Source organism: Lathamus discolor, chromosome 1, assembly GCF_037157495.1.
Source record: "Lathamus discolor isolate bLatDis1 chromosome 1, bLatDis1.hap1, whole genome shotgun sequence".
NCBI lineage: Eukaryota > Metazoa > Chordata > Aves > Psittaciformes > Psittacidae > Lathamus > Lathamus discolor.
In genome coordinates this window covers 28,300,956-28,323,374 of record NC_088884.1, presented here as the reverse complement: position 1 = coordinate 28,323,374, position 22,419 = coordinate 28,300,956, and the positions used below count along the sequence as shown (strand labels likewise).

The window sequence follows — 22,419 nt, the reverse complement described above, 5'->3', positions numbered from 1 at the left end:
CTATACTGAGTGAAGGCAAGATACAAAAGTTGACATTACTTTGCTTTTTGTTGCAGTGCTAAGCATATAGGTGTTACAGATGCCAACCTATTTACTGGAAACTGCAACTCTGTTTTGGGAAGAGGAGGAGAATGGTCAAGACTTTGTTCCTCCTGGTGCTTTCATTTAACTTCCAGCTCTGCCTTTTAGTCTTCAGTTTAACTCTACAGTTATATTCAACCCACTTCTTCAATGGGTTTAACTACAGGGTTCTGTCCTTGACTTTGCAGAGGACTTTGTTGCAGGCTTATGTCAGAGCTTGGTATTTTTTTTCTTCCTGATTTTTTATTTTTCTTTTAAGTAACATCCACACCCCTCCTTGTATTTTACTGTTTTTCTATTATGAAGAAGAAATCATTTTTCCTCCCCCACAAGTTTCAGGTGAGACCTGTGAAGGACCCACATAAACGGGTGAAAAGCAGTCTTGCTGTGCGCAAAAAGCCCACCTCTATCTGGAACATTGCAAATAAGCAAAAAAGAAAAAAGAGGGACTTTCTCTCCAGTCTCACAGCAGATACTGCAACAGTATTTTTAAATGATCCAATAGCTGTGTGACAGTATCCCATTAAATTAGGAAAGGAAATTCCCTTGTGTATCTTGGTGATCTTAAGCCTTGAAAGGTATTTTTTATCCCTGTCAAACACTGGTACACTTTGATTAACAGCTAGAGAATTTAGGTTCTTTGGATTCTAAAAAAAAAATCCCATGTTTTCTTAGCATAAATAAATGGTAATCCTTAAAACCTTTGCATGTGGCTTGCACGTGGATAATGTGTGGTGAATCAGAGAACCTATCGGGTGTGTGGAGTTGTCTGTGAAACAGTAATAAGTGGGTTTAAAATCCGTTATTATGAAAATATACTGATTGTAATAAATGGCATTCATTATGTCATTTCACTCTCTGCTGAAAGCATTTGTGACACAATACAGCTTTACTGTTAAACTGGGGATTTGATGGTGTTTGCAGTAAGTGTAGGGTGGCAGACCCCCAGGATGCGTCTCAGGCACTTATTTTGACAAATCCGGTATAGATTTGAGATGATACAGCAAATTTTTCCTTGGAGAGCTCCTCAGGACTTCAAAAGTAGAAGTATGGGAAAGAATATTCGACTGTTGATCTAACATTGTAGTCCTGTAAAGCAGCAGTGTGCTGTAAATTGGAAGGCTTCAGTGAGATTGCAGGATCTCGTCCTTAGCTATTTTGCTTTCTTAACCTGAAAATAGAGATATATGTGTCCAGTAGCCCTGTTTAACAGCTGAAGTCCAGTTGCCTTAGAACCTAATGAGCTGGAAGGGTCTTATTGATGTCCGGTGGACAGATGATAAAAGATGTTTGTACACTGTCATCCAGGCACATCTCATCTCTAACACAAGAGATGCTGCTGACGTGTGCAAACAGCAATGTCTGATACTTGATCTTTTGGAAGACAACAGTAGATATAACACAATGTTCCTTGCTGCCCTGCTCAAGCGGTTCATCATGTGAAATGAAACAAGATGTATTGTGTTTAACAGAATGGTTTTAGCCACAAAGTTTGTGTGTGTGTGCGTGGGTATATAATTGCATGTGAAGTCATATATATTAAATATACGTATTTTTTTAGTGTAAATGTCATCGTTCATACTCTGACTTTTAAGTGCAGAAGATGGAACCAGGTTTTCTAATATTTTTGAAATGTAACAACTGATCCTGTGTTAGAGAATGGCAGTGTTCCACAGGAGGGACTAGCACTGAAGCAGTCTTGTGCAGAGCAGAACTTTGAGACAAGCTAATCATGGTGGTTTGGAGCTGCCAGTCTGTAGGGCATAAGTTATAGGGCTTGAGGTACTTTTCCAACATACAAATTGAAGAAAGGCAGTACACATGCTAAAGGGGAAAGCAGTCAAGTTGCCCGATTTCAAGCAAGAGGCTGTCTGCATAACTTTCAGAAGTTAAATGTGAACATGACTAGGAAGTTTACAGTCAAGTTGGGTCAGAGGAGAGCAGAGATTGTGAGGAGACCATGCAAGACCTGACAGAACTGGTATGCCTGGACAGGTTTTTCCCAGTCTGTCACTATATTGGCTTTCAGAGGCTGGTTGAGGTTATCCAGTGCTCCCTTTTTCAATTTAGCTGATAATGTTCTGAGGTTTTTAATTTTTAAGGAATCTGAAGGCTATAAACTGACAATGTGATAGTCCTGGGACTGATGCGGAATCACAGGGGAGAAATGGTTCTTTGTAGCTTTTGTAATCAACTTTATTATATGCCAAATGCCAAAGATAAGGTTAGTGCTTATCCTTGCTGTGACTTTACAGTTTCATTATCCATAGCTAATGGAGATTCAGCATGAGCAAAGTTTTGTCTGGCAAAGGTAATTCCCATTGAGAAGTAGATCTATGCTCAGATACTTCATAATATCAGTGGTCCTATTGATATTAGTATTAATAATTTGTATTATAGGAGTTCAGAAAGGAGGCATCGAATTTGTGTTTCAGAGTCACAGACTGGTTGTGGTTGGAAGGGACCTCTAGAGGTCATCTGGTCCAATCTATCTGCTCAAACACAGGGGTTAAAAGCAAGGTAAGAGATAAGGCAGACATGATTACAGATGTAGACAGGGAAGCAGCAGAGTTTTAATAGCTGCCCAGGTCTCCAGACTGCTGTCCGTGGTTGCTCTGAATGCAGCTTCTGTGGTGGAAACTATCATATCTCTGTTATCACTGTGGTGTGCAGATCATGAAGTTGGGACACTGAACCACATTATCCAACACTCCAATTGTATCATCAAATTCTGCTATGTTGCTCTTCAGTCCTTATTTCAAACAAGTCTCACCAAGGGATATTTTTACTTTGCTGCTTCTACAGCACCTTGCCAATGTGCCTGTTTCCCTTCCCCAGCTGTCCTGATTTCAGCTGTAACAGTTGGTTTTCTTCCTAGCAGCTGGTGCAGTACTGGTTTTTGGCTTCAGTCTGAGGCCAATGCTGATAAGACACCGAGGGTTTAGTTTACCTTAAGTAATGCTTACTCCGATCAAGGGCTTTTCAGTCTTGCGCTCTGCCAGTGAGGAGTGCACAAGAAGCCAGGAGGAAGCAGAGACAGGACACCTGACCCAAGCTAGCCAAAGGGGTATTTCATACCACAGCACGTCATGCCCAGTATATAAACTGGAGGAGTTCCCCAGAAGGGACCAATCGCTGCTCAGGTCAGGCTGGATATTGGTCGGCAGGTGGTGAGCAATTGTATTGTGCATCACTTGGGTTTATTGTGGGGTTTTTTTCCCCTTTCAGTTTTTTATTCTGTCCCCTCATTACTTCCCTTATCATCATTATTATTGTTATTACTACTAGTAGTGGCAGTATTATATTGTACTTTGGTTATTGAACTGATTTGATTTCAGCCTATTAGGTTTACAGTCTTTCTGTTCTCCTCCCCATCCTGCCCAGGGCAGGGGAGAAAGCAGGGGTTGAGTAAGCGTCTGCATGGTTCTGAGTTACTGGCTGGGTTTAAATCACCGCAGCACCAGGCTTCCTGTGGTGCTTAGCACGGCAATAGCATCCTGCCTGTCAGAAAGTCTCCATACCTGGAGCATCTGCTGCCTTTGGCTCCTTCCAGATATATCAACTTCTTCCTATCTTGTTTTCATTTACAGTACTTTGGCATCTAATATCCTATGTGCCACTCTTGCTCTCTCTCATTCTGTTTCTGTGAGTACATCTGCACAGATGAGTTGCCACTTTAACATGTTGGTGAAGCCATGGTAATTCTGCAGGCAGTCCCTGTCAAGCTTTCTTGATTAAATCCTTTCATAAGGTAGGTAGAAATGGGTGGGACAGGCAGATGCAAGCGTGCTCTGTCTACAAGCCTGCTTTGCTGTGAAGGTGTTCTCAAGCTTGTACAGTCCATCTTTCAGTAAATTGCAATTACATGATGTGCCTGGCCTCTTTCCAGCAGTGTTAATGCCAGTGGGAGTTTCCTGGCTCGTGGTTCTTGTTTCTTCAGCACCTCTGAATCTTCAGAAGTGCCAGGCATGATAAGATAGTTGTGTTCAAGCTGAAAACGAAAAACAGAAGAGGAAGGAGCGTACGTGTGCAGGATTAAAACCAGTTAATAACAACACTACAAACTAATTTTCAGTTCTCAGGAAAAGTTTATTGTGTACAAATTTACATCAGGCCTTTAAGTAAGTGAAGTGATTCAGGACTTTGTATGTAGGAGCATGGGACCTTTCCCCAGCCTTTTAGCAGCAAGCTAAGCCTGCCAAGGCTGAGCTGCTGCAGGAGTTCTGTATTCCCCACCATGGCAATGCCACTTCTTGGGTTGTAGTTGTTCAGATTAGCCAAATATAAAACCACTATGATCTTTTATCACCCTAAGGTGAAATGTGAAGGATGGTTTAACCTGGTTTCCTTATTTTTATTTGAAGGTATATATACTCAAAGCATATGTCAGAATAACAAGCTATCTCAGAGAATGTTACAGCTGTGTTTACATGCATGTGGGATAGCTTGTAAAGGGAGGGAAACATGAGCCAAATTAGAAGACTTGTAAGTTCAGTGGGATACTTCTGTTAGAATCAATGTGAAATTTGAATTATTATGTATTAGTCCCTCAGATATTTTGGGTTTTTTTACAAGATGGTGTCTGTCCAGCTTCCCTGTTGGCATTGGCATAGTCTCCTCCTAATGCAGCTCCCTGGCTTGATAGATGTCACTAGGACTCTATATTCCATGTGTATATTGGCTGTAATATATTTCTCTTCTTACAATAACTGCATTTTGTCTAATGCTCTGCAGTGGGAGTGAGGTGAGTTGGCAATGTGGGCAGGAGGCTGTGACTGAGCTTCCCTTGGTCCAACAGCTCTGCTGCTCAGGGCAGGGGGGCTGCAGCACCTTGGCTGGGTAACACTACATGCCTGGCCCAGCCTGGACGCATCTGGTTCAGTTCCCATGCTGGAAATCATCAAACTTGATGGGAATAAGCTTTAGTAATTCCTAACAGAGCAGAGAAACAGGTTGAAGGTGTAAATGAAATACAATTTTGTGAATGTGGAGCATGTTTTATTATGGGTACTTTTGTCCATCTTAGTCCAATTATTGTAACATATAATAAAGTGATAAGAGGAGAAGGTGAGGATCTTTGTTCATGCACAGTATCAGAAAAATGAGCATGAAAATCTGTTAAAATTGCCACCACGTTGGATTTTTTCAGGTTTTAATAATTTTCTTACTGGCTATTGCGTTCCTTGCCATTTCATTTTGTGTTATTTCAGTTGAGTTGAGAAAAAAAGATAGAGGGTTTTGTTATCTCTAGGCACTGATTTTCTTGAAGTGCGTAGTTTCAGTAGTTGGACAGTGATTTCCAAAGCATTGTGCCAGAAAATGTTAACAAATCCTTGCAAAACAGTGCCAGAGTGCTCTATTTTTGTTTTCTTAAAAGCAAAAAGGTAAATGTTTTCAAGGTGTTGAATGGTACTTCTGAGTTACTGAGATTTATCCATTAATTTTATGAGAATTACGGATTATGTCCAAAAGCGCTATATTCTTGGACAGAAATTCTGTTGGAGTAAACCTGGTGTAAGAGATGGGCTGGAGCAGCCCCTTATGAATGATGGGGGCACTCAAAGCTGTGACTGACAGGCAGTTTTTTTTTGGATTGATTGCTGCGAAGCCTGTCATGGTGGACTGCTCTCTGCTGAGTGAGTCAACCTGGGAACCCTGATGCATCTGGAACTGTCTTTAAGATCTTCTTGAAGGGGGGAAATTACCCTTTTCTTTAAACATTGGATGTCGTTGCTTTCAAAAACCTGACTTTTTAAAGGAGAAGTGGGAGGAAAGTGTTTGGGGTTGCTTCATTTCCTCCAATACTGTGCATTTCAGTTATATGGTCAAAGGATTAGTCTGAGGTTTTGTTTTGGTTTTCATGTTTTAATGTAGATCTCAACAGAACAACTTTGTAAATCCTCAGAAATGAGCAATATTAAGATCTTTTTGTATGTATCCAACTCATGACTTTGTGTAGCTTTGTAATTGTCTGTATTTATTTGCTTTCTAAGTTATTGGACTTCCTTAAAAATTCCGAGATCACACACGTGCTGTTGTCATTTTCCTTATGTCCTGGATTCAGCAGCAGCAGTCATTTTTCTCCTTCTTAGTAGCTAGTGCAGTGCTGTGTTTTCATTTTTTGGCCTGGGGATAGCGCTGATAACACCGATGTTTTCAGTTGCTGCTCAAATGTTTGGTCTGACCAAGGACTTTCTGAGCCTCATGCTCTGCCAGGGAGCAGGGAAAGCCGGGAGGAAGCAGAGACAGGACACCTGACCCAAACTAGCCAAAGGGGTATTCCATACCACAGCACGTCATGCCCAGGAGGTAACGGAGAGTTACCTGGAAGGGCTGGGAGGACTGGAGGGTTGGACGAGGTATTGGTCTGTGCTTGGCTGGGAGGAGTGGGGCGAGTTATCAGTCGGCTGGTGCTGAGGTGTTGTATTCTTTCCTCTTCTTATTTCCTTTATCATTATTATCATTGGTGGTAGCAGTGGTGGTTTGTGTTGTACCTTAGTTGCTGGACTGTTCTTATCTCAACCCGTGGGAGTTGCATTCTTTTCGATTCTCCTCTCCATCCCTCCGGGAGTGGAGGGAAGGAAAGAAGGGGGGGAATGAGAGAGTAACTGTGTGATTTATGGATGACTTTTGTTTAAACCACGACAGTTTAGAAAATATTAAATATATTTAGTATTAGAAAATTATTAAATAAAGTATTAGAAAATATTAAATATATTTAGTATTTTAGAAAATAAGCCAGGGCTGCACAACTTTGTCACTGAAATTGCATTCCCTTCAGGAGCTGCAGTATTCACTGTGGTTGTATAATATCACAACCTGACCTTTTCCTGCCACATAGTTTTTTTCCTTGCCAGGCAGAAACTAAAAAGACCTGTCATCTTGTTACATTACTAGGCAGTTAGGGCTACACAGGTTGGTATAAAAAATGGGCATGGTAAAATAAGTAAACATAAGCAAATACATTTAGTAGTTATAATCTATGCACGTGTTCTTTTAATTTTTGGAAATTGGATTGCCGTGCCATAATAAACATCAGCATCATTGCCCAGCACCCAGGCTTTGGTATGTTGTCTATTTATGGATAAGCAGTAAGCTTCTAGTTGAGAATATATAACCAGTGAGTGCAATAAGCAACCATAAGGAATGTTGGGGGCAGAAGATGCCTGTTTGTATGTATGAGGCTGTAAGCATTTATGTGCTTTTATTCTTTATTCTTTGCTGTTTTTTAACAGTGTAGAATGTACACACTACACATTGCTGCTGACAACTAATGATTTCTTGGCTTCCCAGTAGAATGGGATTTTGGAAAGTTTTAGAAGTGTGCAGTTAAACGTGGCCTCCTGGAACCTTGTCTGGTGGAAGTAAATAGGAGTTTCGTAGTGGGTTTCAGTAGGCCAAGACTTGAAATTGATTTCTATTTTCCTACCCTTAAGAAGAAAAGGAAAGGGGTATTGAGAGATCAGGGACTGGATGATTCTGAACAGTGTGATACAATTTTGACAAGCAGTTAGCAATTTAATTTAGAGAGCCTTAAGAAGTGGGGATGCATTAACAGTAGTGTTTTAATTCAGATGATGTCTATCCTTTATGAATCTTTTCTCTGCAAGATTTGCACCCTAGCTTGGGATCTCAGCGTGCAGCTCTTTCAGATAGACTGAGCCTGGACAAGCATTGCTGTTACTACTGGGCAGGCAGACCGCAGAGCCAGGCTCAAAACCCATGTGTATGTAGATACTCAGTTCTCAGTACCAACAGTTTCCCTCTGGAATTCCTCTCCTACCACACCACAAGTTGTGTAGGAATGGCCTCAAGTGGCTATACTAATGGGGAAGAAGAGCAGAGGAAGGGAGGTTGGAGGGTCCAAATACCTTGTCTTAGCCAGTGGGCAAGGTGGTAATATCTAGCCATAGGCACAATCTGGCATCATCTAAACTGACTCAAGCACTTTCTCAAGCAGTCACTTGAGCATATTGTCCATCATGGATTATCGATTTGAAATAAAAAGTGGTTTATGCTTAGAATAGAATAATGTGGACCACTAAGATTTCTGAGGATAACACACCTGGGCATTAAGACAACAAAGGGACATTTAAAGCAAGCTGCGTTTCGAACAGGAAAAAAAAAGAGGGGACAAAGTGAGCTTTGACGTTTTTAATGTGATAGCCTGTAGGCTGCTGGGTATTTGAGGGCTTGAATATCAGTATTTCAGTCAGCACAGATTAATAGAACAAGATGAAAAGGGCTTCTACAGCGTGAACAAAACTACTCAAGTGTTTTCTCGGAGGTTTATTTAGCTCTCCCTGAGAACATAGGCACAATATCTGTGTTCATTTGAGCTCTCTGAAAAATGGCAGAAGGCTTCCTCTTTCTTCCCTTTTCGTTTTGCTCAGTTGATTTATGAGTTACTGTTTGCGTGAAGTGATTGATTCCTTTCAGAGAGGTAGAAAATTCTGACAAATGCTTCTGTTGGGAGCAGATTCATATCCCTGCAGATTGGTGCTAAGGCATTTCAAAGCAATCGTGTTCTGGTTAAGACAAAAGTAGTACCAGACAGAGGGTTGCAGGTGCATCAGTGGCAGTGAAGTAAAATTGCAAAACCTAAAACCGGGAGGTTGCGAGTGTCACTTGCAGTGTGTTGGCTGCCATAGATTAGCTCTGCCTGACCTTTAACAGGGGTGAAAACATATTTGATTTTCAAGCTGTCTTTCCCTAGACAGTGCACAAGAGTGCCAAAATCCCACATTTTGGCAGAAGAAAGAGCACAAAGCAACAGCTGGATTTGAAAGCTGGATTAATGTAAGATAAAAACACAAACCTGATTTCTAGCAGGTTATGATTGACCACTGAAAATCTAACCAGCCAAAAGAATGGCAATTTGTCTCCTGAAGTCCTCCACTCAAAGCTTTATTCAAGTACAAGTTATACCTAGGTTATGCCTGATTTCCCAGGGTAATTGGGTGTCAGCCTGTGGCTGTGTTATTCAGGAAGTCACACTTCATATTTGTTACAATCTTTTTTGATTTAAAATCAGGAACTATAACATGAGCCAAATTGAAATTAACGGTGTTGGAATTTGTCTTTCCCTCTGTTTGCAGGTACTACAGTGCTACCATTTTGCAGATGTCAGGAGTTGAAGACGATAGGCTTGCAATCTGGCTGGCTGCACTGACAGCATTTATAAACTTCATTTTTACTCTAGTGGGAGTCTGGCTTGTTGAAAGAATGGGTCGCCGGAAACTTACACTTGGTAGCTTAGCAGGTGAGTGCTTAATTAGTGTATGGTATTTTATAAATAAAATAAAGTAATACCAAATAAATACTAATAAATTTAAAAGCTTTTTCAGAGTAGTCCTCTTTAAACTAACAATGTTCATCCCATCTTCTCCCTGAAATCATATGGCTTTTTCAAGACCTTTAGTATAGTGCCACACCTAAAGGCTAGCTTGAAAAAGAGGATTAGCATGTCATTTTTTCAGGTGCAGTTTTCTCCTTCAAGCCATGGGTGACAAAGTTTTTCTTTAGCTTGTTAATGCTGTTTTGTTATAGGATAAGGACTCAAATACCTGTAACCTCACAGGTGGTTAGTTTTTAAATCTCATGTGCTTATATGTGATATGTTATTTCTGGCTCATTAATTGGAATTCAGAACATCTTACCAAGAATTACCGGAGAAAGCACATTGCACATAGCCATTGGGGCCCTTTTACAAAAATAATGCAGTTATTTGAAGAGCCGTCTCAAATACAATCCAGTAAATACCGTACTTACACTAGTGTGGTTTTAACTCATCTCAACGAAAAGAGAGAATTCTAGAATTGTAGATTTTGTCCAAATATTCAAACACTGAAAAGTCCTCAGGCAGCAATCTCTTGGAAGCAGGAAAAGGCAGAGCAAGCAGCCTTGCCCACGCTCAGCTGCGTTCTGCCATTTACCAGTAAGTCCTTGTTTGCTACTGCCTTACGTTCTTATTCTGCCAGAAGTGATCTGTGGCTGATATCTGCCTCTGACTGAAAGGTTCAGACATTTCCAAGAACAGTTCCTGCTCCTCTCGAAATAGTGTTCACAAGTGTTCAGCTGAAAAGGTTTAACGTCTCCATATTTTGTTCTGTTGTCGCTGTCAGGGATCCAAACTTCCAGTTAATGCAACACAGCAGAGTGGGGGACCACCTGCCAAGTTGCTGGCCATCTGCAGTTCGCATGGGATGGGAGTTAATCAACACTCGTGGTATTTGAATGCATTTATATAGGCAGAACAGAGACGGCACAGTGCAGTCTCTGGTTTGATACACACTTACCCTAATCTGTAAATCTGTAAATCAAAACATGCAGCTTGGTGCTCCAAATTATAATAAATGTGTATTTGTTTGTTACCATCTTGATTTGGAGTCAAGAAACATAAAGCGTTTTTCATGATCCAAGTTCAGAAATGTGCCCGTGACAGAGGAGATTGGAAAAGCACATTTATCATGTTTTGAAAAATAGAGGCAAAATCTCAAATCACTACTTTTATCACAGTCTACCTCCAGATCAGTTAAAATACATCATCTCTCCTGTAAGTTCTTCTGTGCCCCCAGGCAGTGCCAAGTTTTTCAGAGAGGAAAGACCCAATTCTTTACCATTCCTTATGCTCAGTGCCTTATTTCCCCTGTGGTACTTATCTGCTTGCTTGTCTTCCTGCAAAATGGATCTCTCCTGGCAGTGCACTGGTACTTCCGGTGCTACCTCTCCTTTATAATCTATTGGGATGGAGTATTTATATATATATATACGAATATATATGTATGTATGCATGTATGTATATATATGTATATGTGTGTGTATATATGGCCCAAATAACCACAGAACTCTGACCAGCCCCTCAGGAGTTTATTGCTCTTCTGGACCCAGCTGTATAGGTGTGATTCCTATGTGGACTTACACAGTGACAGAACTCTCAGCTTTTTGGCTCTAGTTAACATACTCAGAGGTCATACATTTGAAAAGTAGGTATGTCTCTTACAAAGCATATTAGTCATAGAATAGAAGAGAATATAGAAATAGGGCACAGAATTAACAAAGGGATATAATACAATTAAGAGTTATTTGTGATGTTTGGAGACAAAGTGATTGGTAAAAAACGTCTGTCTTCTGTGGTCAGTCTCTGGCTGTCAGCAGCGTCACTTGAGCCGTTCTGCATTGCTTGCTGTGGTCTTTATCACAGGTCCCTCCTGAAAGAATATACAAACAATGACAGTAATGAAATCATATTTCATCTGTCTGTACTATTTAGAAGTTTCTAATGCAGTGTTTGATACTTTGATCTACATACTAGTGGATATGATGTGTTTTCCTTAGCAAGAGGGCTGTTTAATAAAATGATCACTAAATCTGCTGATGGATTTGTTTTGCATGATGAGTTTTCTCATGGGGTAAGCTTGTATTTGACTGTTCTACTTTGGTTTATGTTACTAAGGACATTGACTTTCATGCAGAGTTATTACTGGCTGCTTCTTTGGTCTTTGGAGAAGCCATGTATGCCCCAGTCTCCTGTTACATAAAAATAAGTCAAAATTACTACCTTTGCCTGCTGCTGCAAGAACTTGGGTTGGTTTTTTTGTAGACATTAATAAACATGTGATGTTTATTAGACATAATAAACATGTGATGTTTATTAGATGATAACCTACAAGAATAATCAGTAGAGAGATAGTAACATTAAGATTTTTATTAAAAGCCAACATACTGTGATTTAATTCGTGAACTCCTGCAGCTTCTCCTGCTTTCTGATGACATTTGGGAAGAGCTATTTTAAATTTAATTTCATGTACCCCTATCATTAGCAACTTTGAAAAACTGAGCCTTTCAGGTCAGTGCAGAAGCGTAAAACCCCCACCAAACACAAACCAAAAAGCCCCACATCTTTTTAGTTCTCTTTACTACAGTTACTGCTTCCTCTTAGTTTGCCATCCATTTTATGTCTTGCCAGTGTTTCATTATCTTTCTTCTGTTCTTCAGTTAATTTCTTTCTTCTAAGCTGTTAAGTGGGAAACATGCAGGGATTTTGACAAGTGCAGTATCCATTTTATTTGTGTTTTCCTTTTTCCACTTCAGAAATTGTCAACTTGAAAGCATGATGGTACTTAAACAAAATGGATCTCCTCTTTTTGTAACACAGAGGATATAAAATATCTTCAGGATATTTCCATATTTCTTCTTTGTTTGTTTTTTCATCTCAGCTAATGATGTTCTGTAATTGCATGGTTTTGTTCATCATAGACAAACTTGCCACAGAATGAGAAGATATAATAACCTTCATTTGCCAAGTTTAAATATGCTGGTTTTTCCAAAGAAATAAGACATTTGCAGAGGTGCTGGAAGTGTTAGTGTGTTTGGTTAACTTAAAAGACAGACAAAGTATATACAGAATGAATATAAATAAGATTATAGGCCCTTTCTAAGGATATTTGCTGTCTGGTTTATGGCATTTTGAAAGTACAGTAAATCTAGTGCAATATCCAGCCTGCCCAGAAAACTGAGATTATTAGTGTACCTACTAGCCATAGCAGTACAAAGCCAAGTCTAGAATAAGATGAAATCCCATTTTATGGTCTGTAGGTGCATTCTCCACATATAGTTCATGGTTGAGTTTAATGTTTTAGTGGCCTCAGTTCAGGCAAATGTGTGGTCCAGTCACCTGTAGTTCGTATGTATGCCTGTTAGCCATGACTGCTGCACAGACACATTCATGATTAATTTTATTACAGAGTTCTTGGTACTGAAGATATTATTTATATCTCAGAAAAAGTTTTTCATGTACTGTGTGGGTTTGCCACCTAGAAAACTCTTGCTTTTCTCATTAAAAACACCATCAAACCCACCCCTGAACCTGTAATCAAAACATCCCCTCTGCCCTTCACCCACCAAATGCAATATCCTTAATTTGCCATCAATTGTTTAGCTAAATCACTGCACACTTCTAAATGTGTGCTGCCTGGGATGTGCTTCAGTGCTTTGTGCATTGGGTTTTGTGTGGTAAGGATAATGTAAATTAGAGCATTGGTAACTAACTCACAAATAATGTTATTACTATTTCTGTATTTTAGATCAGTCTATACATGTTACATGTGACATGCCATATAAATAGTGAATATACAAACAGGTATACAGGGTATTTTTTATGATACAGCGCTCAATGCCTCATCAAGTGGGAACCTGTAAAGGTTTTATAAGTTAGTTTGAGATAGTTGCAGTAGTGAAGTATATAAATTTTCATTATAATACAGTGTGACAACTAAGGTAGGAAAAGCATGAGCTATGTTCTAGTGATGGCCTACTGCACAAAGCATGAACCTTTTTTGCCATCTTCCCTCTTGTCATTTTGCCCAGTTTGTGCACAAGGAATTTGTTGGGGGGACAGGAGCAAATACATGGAAGGGGGCTTTTTCCTAGCAGATGTTATGTGCGTTCTTTGAAACAAGGTCAGAAATTGCCATTGGGCTTTTTGGTGGTATTTTTATGAAAAGTCAAATTTCTCTATTTTCACAAAGGGAAGTAGAGTCACTGAAAAGGCTGATGCTATGTTCTATTTCATAGGAAAGACTGCAAGTTTTGGTGTGGGAAGGGGGAGAAGCATGGTGATTTCAAAGACACCATAAATTTTACCTTTGCAGGATTATTTTCAACATCAAAAAGAATAAATCCCTTCATCTGTGCAGTCTTCAGTTCCACATTTAAAGAAAAAAAAAAGTCCCAGTGTATTAATTGAATATCTGGATATTAAACCTGATGCACTTGACTTTAGCATGTAACCCAATTCAAGATGTGGATGTAGCAAAGGGTATTTTTCTTAGGTTCTCATCATAACTCCTTAGTGAATGCTGTATGCATGGTAATGGAGTGCCTTGTTTTCCCAAGCATAGTTCAGTTCAACAGAGAATTATTTCATGTGCTCTGGAGAAAAGTATCACACTGTTCTTTATCTGTATTTTTAGGTACTGCTGTAGCAATCCTTATCCTAGCTTCGGGATTTTTGCTGTCAGCTCAGGTCTCGCCAAGGATCACACTTAATCCATCAGATCCTTCACATCAAAACTCTACCTGCACAAAATACAGGTGAGATTTCATGATCATTCATGCAGTCTTCTTCAAGATTGTTTCCAATTAGTTCAGTTTTACAGGCTAATGTAATAGACTCAGTCTGGTACAAGGAACTAAGCCAGATACCTACAGTTAAGATCCTACCTGCCCTCCATGCGGAAAATTAGACTTTTTGCTTAAATGCTCTGAATAATTCTTTGGAGTTTCTTGGTCTAAATAAGGTGGTTAAGCAGCAAACTCCATATTTGAGATCCCCTCTATTATATCACACCTACTGCAAGCTATAGTGAGCACAAAGTCAGGAATATTTGATAACTAATTTATAAAAATGCTTGCTGTTATTCATCTACTTGTAGCATTTGTCATGTAGCAGCTGTAAACTCTTCAAGAAGATGTGGTCTTTGCCTTTTGTTTTCCTGAGTGGAAAAATGTAATCTTCAGATAACTACAGGCCAAGTAAATTAAAATAAATGTGATTTTTTTGACCTTTTTGCTACAGTAGGTAGAAGATGCACTTTCATACGCAATCATAGTTTTAAATAACATTACTTCTGGAGTATTCGGAATGTGTACTCCCTGTACTTTGTGGAGTTTTATTCACATATGAGTGTTCTTATGTTCATTTAGCTGGCAAACTAGAAAATTCCATATTGAGAGAAGGTTAGTTAAATGTCTAAAGAAATTATCACTTATGTTCAAAATCTGTTTTACATGTATTTGCAATACAGATACTTGTCAAGAAATGAAAGTGTCCTGGGTTCAGCAGTAGCAGTCATTTTTCTCCTTCTTAGTAGCTGGTGCAGTGCTGTGTTTTGAGTTTTGGTCTGGGAACAGAGCTGATAACACAAATGTTTTAGTCTGACCAAGGACTTTCTGAGCCTCCTGCTCTGCCAGGGAGGAGGGGAAGCCGGGAGGAAGCAGAGACAGGACACCTGACCCAAACTGACCAAAGAGGTATTCCATACCACAGCACGTCATGCCCAGGATGTAACAGAGAGTTACCCGGAAGGGCTAGAGGACTGCAGGGTTGGACGAGGTATCGGTCGGTGCTCAGTCAGGTGGGGTTGGGCGACTTATCGGTTGGCTGGTGGTGAGCGGTTGTATTCTCTTCCCTTGTTACTTCCTTTATCATTATTATTATTGGTGGTAGCAGCAGTGATTTGTGTTATACCTTAGTTACTGGGCTGTTCTTATCTCAACCCGTGGGAGTTGCATTCTTTCGATTCTCCTTCCCATCCCTCCAGGAGCAGGGGGGAGTGAGTGAACAAGCTGTGTGGTTGGGTTTAAACCATGACAGAAAGGTACACTTACAGTTTCTGAGCGATACTGGCTAAAAATATGGCTCATGGCTTTTCATATGCCAGCATGTTTTAGGTGAAAGATTCTGAGCGTCTGAAAGTTTATAGATGCCTGGAGAGGGGGCAGAAGGCCTTCAAAAGAGTGTAAATAGGTGCTAATAACTGCAGCGTTAAATATTACCAGATATGAGGTTTCCTACATGCAAGCCCCTGTATTTTACTTGTTTTCTACTGCAGTGTCAACTATATTTTGCAATTTTTGGGATGTGCATATACAGCTCTTTCAAATGACAAGTGATCTGGTTAAAAGCTGCAAAGAGGGAAAGAGCTTCCAAATGCTCTCCTCTCAGAATATGTTAACATTAATAGCAGGATGTCAGAACGATTTGCCTAGGACTTCAGTTAACTGTTTGGGAAGGATGTCTGGAGAGAACAGATGCACCAGAACTCATTATGTGTTATCTAATAAATCTAGATTACTATAGAACCTGAAACAGTATAAAATATGTGTAGAAGAAATATGGGTAGCCCAGCTTAAAAAGTAATGAAAAATTATGTGACACAGTTTTAATTTTCCAGTTAACCACAGCTGGTCAAGGAAGGAAATTTAGGCTTGCTGCAGCTTGTTTAGTGTGCACTTCTGGGCAAAAGCATGAACAGTTACAGGAGGTAGTTCCAGCAAAGATATATGTTGTTTCATGAGTTACTGGAATACTTCTAATCTGTCATTATTTCTGTTTCAGACATGAAGTGAACAAAACCAGATATTATAAAATTTCAAATGGTCTAGAAAAGAGCAGCCAAAGAACTGAAGTGTATTCACTTGGGAGCATTTTCAAATAGATCTTTCTTATTTAAAGATTTAAGTGAACATGGAAGGGGGGATGTGAAATGATGAGCAGTGTATGAGAAGTCTTTAGACGTTTCTGTTTTAATCTTATACTGTACCTTAGTTACGAGACACAAAAGCCACGAGAGTTGAAACTAATAAATGGATGCAGTTGCCCACAAGTCACAGAATGAGACTACAGCATCCACTATTTGAAAGGATTGAAAACCATAGGGATTGATACAGTTAATAAGTATTTCACACTTGTGTATCTAAAACTATATTTGGGATATCAATTTTCATGCTTCAGAACATTACCAAGCCCTGACCCTGCTAGAGTCAAAGGAAGAATATTCCTTCAGCATGGATATTAGTGTTCATTATGAGAGGTGATATCAGCCACTGACAGAGCAGGAAGCCTTAAAATTCCAGGTGTCTTTAGCCAAGGCAGAAGTAAATGCAAGAAATACTGTCTGCCTTTGGCAAGGATCAAGGGGAAAAAAACATGTTAAACATTTTGTCTCCAGTGATGTGTCCAGAGGAGCTCAGTTTCAGCATGCCTTTCTGCCAAGCTCTTGTAGCTACACAGCAAGAATATACATTAATTTGTTCTTTTATCTTAATTATTTCTGGAGCAGTTGACATATAATCATATGTTACATTTGACTTGGAAAAGTAGCTGTTCAGGATAGGAGTATGCCAGCTTTCTGTGCACATGGTCAGTAAGTGGAATGAAATGAAAAAAAGCTTTTGTCATGGAAAAGTAGATGGTGTTTTCCCCATTCCAGTTGGGTTATAACTTCAGCATAACACTCATGGTCTCAAGGAAGAGGACAGGGAGTGCAAACAAAGGAAAACCTTGTGGGGCTCACCTCTATCGCCCTTTTGGCCTTGGAGGTGTTCCCCATGGCAGTTACAGAGTTGAGTCAGAGATTCTCAAACCCGAGGATCTGGAAATAAAAAACTACTGCTCATAATGCTAGTCTTGCATATTTTTTATGTTACTCTAAGAATAATGGCATTAAAGGAGCTGTACAGATAGTGCTATGTTGAGTAACAAATGTTACTGTAAGGGTTAGTTATAAATAAGATATCTGATCAAAGCAAAATAAAGTAACGTAAGAGCAGTGGTCTCTTACTGTTTAATCCATGTTTTAGCTTGCTTCAGTATAACTGTTGGTACCTCATACTGCTTAGCATTGTGTCTTGCAAGCCTTAAAGAGGTCTCAGAGAGTTTTGGAAAAGCAAAAGACAGCAGGACTTCAGAAGATACACACATAATGCCATATCCCTGTAGCCACTGTAACCTCTTTTAAATATGTGTGTCTACACAGATGCAGCTCATAGTCTCCTTTATCAAATGGTGATGCAGTGCTTCTCTGAGGTGAGGTATACTTAAGAGTCTAAACCTGTTTGCAGCTTGGCCATCTCACAGTATGGGGGAGTTTCCTAAATGTATTTGTCTTTGCCAAAGTGTACCTGTAAGTTATAAAAACATCAATAAAACTTATTTTGCTGATGGAAGTTTCGTTGATACTGTGCAGTATCATAGAAATGGTTTTTACGTTTGCAAATCTTTTGGGTTACAGTAAGTGTGGGTGTCCATTATGGCAGCCTTAGAGCTACTACAGTCTTGTTTGTTTGTTGTTCCCTCCGATCCATGTTCCTCTGCACAGATTAATTCCGGCTTCTACAGTAACAATGAAGATAGAACAGACTAGCGAATAAAGAACACAGTCGCAGTCCTAATTCAAAAAAGCACCTAGGGCTTGAATACTGCATTCTAAAAGAGCTGTCCTGAGCAAACGGAGTTACAAGTAACCCGTATGTGTTTGCAGAAAGCAAACCAGTAAGATATGCTGCAAATGTGAAGTAAAATATTTTCATTTGGAGTAGAGATGTACAATATTGTAGGTGATCGACAGACAAAAGATAATTTAGAAATCAGGGAAAAAAATGTTATGTGTCACAAGGACATCATGGAAATAATGCAAATCCAGCAGGACACCTGAACACTGAAATTCACTTTGCCTCCACATAGGTGGAAGTGGGTGGCTGTCTTGCTGAGGAAAGGTGAGGTGAACACTCATCTGTGTGCCATCCATACATCAAACTTCATTTTCATACTCAGCCCATGTAAGATCGTTCAGATATTTGCAGTGTGACAACCACTTCGATCTTAGTCTTTTCAGCAGTTGTAATCTGTTACTTGTCAAGGCCACAGAGAAGCTCGGGGGTAAATTGAAGAATCAAAACCACCATCCCCAAATCTGTCATCTTAGAAATGAAAAGATGATGTAGCTGTTCCTATTACTCTGACTACTCAGAACTCTATGAACATGTTCCTGCTTTTGCCAGGGACTTGCCTGTTCTGGAAGGAGGTCCTGATCAGGGCATGTGCATTAGCTACCCTGCCACCTTTTCCCAATCTGCAAAGAATCAAGGGTGTGACTGTCCCGCTTGACCTTTCCAAGGGACATTCACCCATTTCTGGAAAATTATCATTGTCCTGTTGCTACATATTCTTTGTCTTTTTGTCTCCTTTCATTCGTATGTCTGTCTCACTGCACTTCTTGAGACTTGGTCAGCTGTAGAAAACGTGCAGTGAACTTTTTCTGCTTAAAGCAGTGTTTTTCACCTCAGTTACTGTATGAAAATGGTAACTTCTGTGTTAATCTTACGTTAACCCTTATATCCTAGGGAAATGGTGCCTGTCCACAAGAACTTTCTCAGGTCCCTTCTCAAACTGATTGTCTGCAGAGTTTCATTAAAATAATACAGGCAGTGCCAGCTGTGCTGAACACACAAGGGCTCTGTTGTTCATCTTTGAATTAGTCACCCTCACATGGTTAATGTTCCTAAGCTCATTGTACACATACACATTGCTGAGATAAAGGCACCAATATTTAGTACTCTTACATAGCAGTTTTACATGATAGCTAATTGGCAAGAATTCTTTGTAAATTTAGCAAAAGTATAAGGTTGTGCTCAGTCCTGAAAACCCCAGTTAATGTCGTAACTGAAGATGGTTTTGTTGTATTTAATAGCCTTAGGATCCATATGATAAGTATATTAGTTATTTTACTTGAGTTAACTCATCGACAATCTGATTTATCTGCAAACTGGACTTAAGTATTCTTTGTGCTGTTACTGAATCATAGAACTAGTGTTTTTTAAGTTATCATTCTCATTTGTTGTTTCTGATGTCAAAGTAACTGAGTCACCGGTCGTTCTGATAACCCAGAATTCCAATAATAAATATAGGAATGTGTTTCTGCTACTAAGGTCAGAAAATTTTGGGTATATAGAAAGATAAAGCGTGTTTGAGGATACTTTTGCCGGCTCTTACAAAACGTAATTAAAATTCTTATGGGCAGTTCATGTTCTAGAACTGTAAAATGACCTTGACATAGTCTTGAAATTATTAAGTAGATAATATAAGGTTATATTGCTTGGTAATAATTTTCCATTTGCTGGCATGTTTCTCCTATGAATCAAAGCTTGTGATTCAATTTAAAATTTGAAGGGATAGGAAGGAATACGTCAGATCTATGTAGTAAGCATCTTTAATGTGAATGAGGAAAAACTCTTCCCATCAATTTAAAACACGATGATCTAAAAAGTGACTTTCATGAACTATAATGTCTGTGAGTGTAATGCATATGCGGTGGCACTGTTAACATTTCCACTTGCTCTTTGAATCAAGCTCTGCCCTGCTGAAGGAACAAGGTGTCATTCGTATAGTAGCCTATTAACACTTACACACATCTCTGCTAATATTTCTAAGACTTTGCTGTTTAACAAAAGTTGGAACAATGCTTATGGAATTATTTTGTAAAGTCTTCCAAAGTGACGGTGTTATACTTTATATGAGCTGCAGGTTTTAGTCACACAAGGATTATTTTAGTCCAGTTCAAACAAGGTTTGTACCTCATCTGCTTAGAAGCTCAGTCTATCTATGTGTAGGGTCTCTTTGGAAGAGTGCTTTTGAAACCAAGCATTTTACAGAGACTGCCATCATGTTCGAAATAAAGCCACATGTAAGACTGTTGTTTCCATTATTTATTATCTGTGTTAATCAGTTCCAGGCAGAAATCAGGAAGCTGTTGTGCTGAAGGCTATATAAATTCAGGAAAGAAAAAGATCATCAAGGACAAGAGATAATTGATACCTATATGCAAGTAGACTGTGAATATGATACTTTTCATGTGGTGTCAGCATTCCAGGGCAGTCTGTTGTCAAGGAGTTTATAGTAGTAGTGGTATAGCCATGATGATCTAAGGATTTGAGCAAAGCAAGGTTTATAGAGAGTAGTTTCCTGCCTAGGACTACGGTAGGTAGGAAAAATGGATGAGCCATTGGGGTCCTCTTCAGGTCTAAAGCAGAAGTAGCAAACATCAAGAGGCTGAAAACAGTTGCAGTAAGTATATATAAACTGTGTTGCTTATTTGAGGTATGTGAATCTTTGGAAAAGAGGGTTTAAGGAAAGTTTAAAGATTTAATGCATTTGAATGTGGCTGGCATATAGAGAAGGACAAGGACTGGTCTGGAACTCTTACCTGAGAAGGAGTCACTGAAGAATAGTTTCAATAGACTAGATGGAGCAAGAGCCTGATTTGAAGGTGAGAAAGGGTTGGTCATATTTGAAGGTAACTGTAATTTAGATCTTTCAGTTGGGGCTGGAGGGAGAGGCATTTGCTGGCTATAGGTAGAAGAATACAGTCACGGAAGCAAGGAAAACTTGATTCCAGTCTGTTATTTTTCTATAAGGAGCTGGAAAGCAACTATACCACATGCTAAAGGAGATAGAGGATTGTGTGCGTAACCGGTCTTGAGAGCAAAGAGTAAACCTGAGATGGTTTTTATTCTTCCTATGGTTCTGTGAGGAAAACCTTTTTCAGGAATATTAGTATTTGCATCAGGCAGAGCAGGAGCAGTTAGTTTGGCAAACCACAAATGCAACCAGAGTGGTGGTGAAGACTAAGACATGGACAAATTGTCTTGCACAGAATATCCCAAGTTGGAAGGGACCCATTAGGATCATACAAGTCCGCTTGCATGTTGTGAGTGTATCAGATTTTCACATATAACTACTACTTCACATACATTGTGCAGGACGTGCTCAGTGAAGACAATGAAAGTGAAACAGGTGGAAAGAGTCTGTCCCCAAGAAATGTCTATATTTGTGAATGATTTTATACTCTGAGTGTTCATGCACCCCATATAGTAGATATTCTACTATGAAATCAGGTGTTACATTCTGGAAAAGAACTGCAGAGTCCATAATATACAATCAAACTCAGTTAGTATTTCTGTAACTGGATGATAGGAACATATTGGTATAGTTATACAATTGGATAACAGGATATGGAAGGCAAAGTTGAAAGCTATTTAAAATGTGGCAAAAGTGGAAATTAAGGAAATGTGTTCAAATGAGCAATTTAGAAATTGAGGTTCTGCTTAAAAAAAGACAAAATAGTCTGACAAAAAGAGAAATGTCACTTGCAGAGCAAGGTGCCCTGGGTTCAGCAGTAGCAGTCATTTTTCTCCTTCTTAGTAGCTGGTGCAGCGCTGCGTTTTTGACTTTTGGCCTGGGAACAGCGCTGATAACACCAATGTTTTTTGTTGCTGCTCAGTAATGTTCACTCTGACCAAGGACTTTGTGAGTCTCATGCTCTGCCAGGGAGGAGAGGAAGCCGGAAGGAAGCAGAGGCAGGACACCTGACCCAAACTGGCCAAAGAGGTATTCCATACCACAGCACGTCATGCCAGTATATAAACTGGGGGCAGTTACCCAGAAGGGCTAGATCACTGCTCAGTCAGGCTGGGTATCGGTCTGTGGGTGGTGAGCGGTTGTATTCTCTTCCCTTGTCATTTCCCTTATCATTATTATCATTGGTGGTAGCAGCAGTGGTTTGTGTTATACCTTAGTTACTGGGCTGTTCTTATCTCAACCCATGGGAGTTACATTCTTTCAGTTCTCCTCCCCATCTCTCCAGGAGCTGGGGGAGGAAGAAATGGGGGAGTGAGTGAGCAGCTGCATGGTTCTGAGTTACCGGTTCGGCTTAAACCATGACACAAGGGTGCTGGGCAAAGGTCTTTTACTGCGAAAGCACTCAACAAAGAGTGGTA

General features: G+C 39.7%; 1 protein-coding gene across 2 annotated transcripts in view; it reads left to right on the top strand.

Annotated features, from left to right (window-relative positions):
• Positions 1-22,419, top strand: part of SLC2A13 (solute carrier family 2 member 13) — a 160,961-nt gene that overhangs the window by 104,447 nt on the left and 34,095 nt on the right. For both annotated transcript variants that reach the window (XM_065665747.1, XM_065665738.1), the window contains exons 5-6: positions 9,180-9,343; positions 14,055-14,175. In XM_065665747.1, the coding sequence (XP_065521819.1) occupies positions 9,180-9,343; positions 14,055-14,175 (285 nt within the window). The remainder of the gene's footprint in view (positions 1-9,179; positions 9,344-14,054; positions 14,176-22,419) is intronic.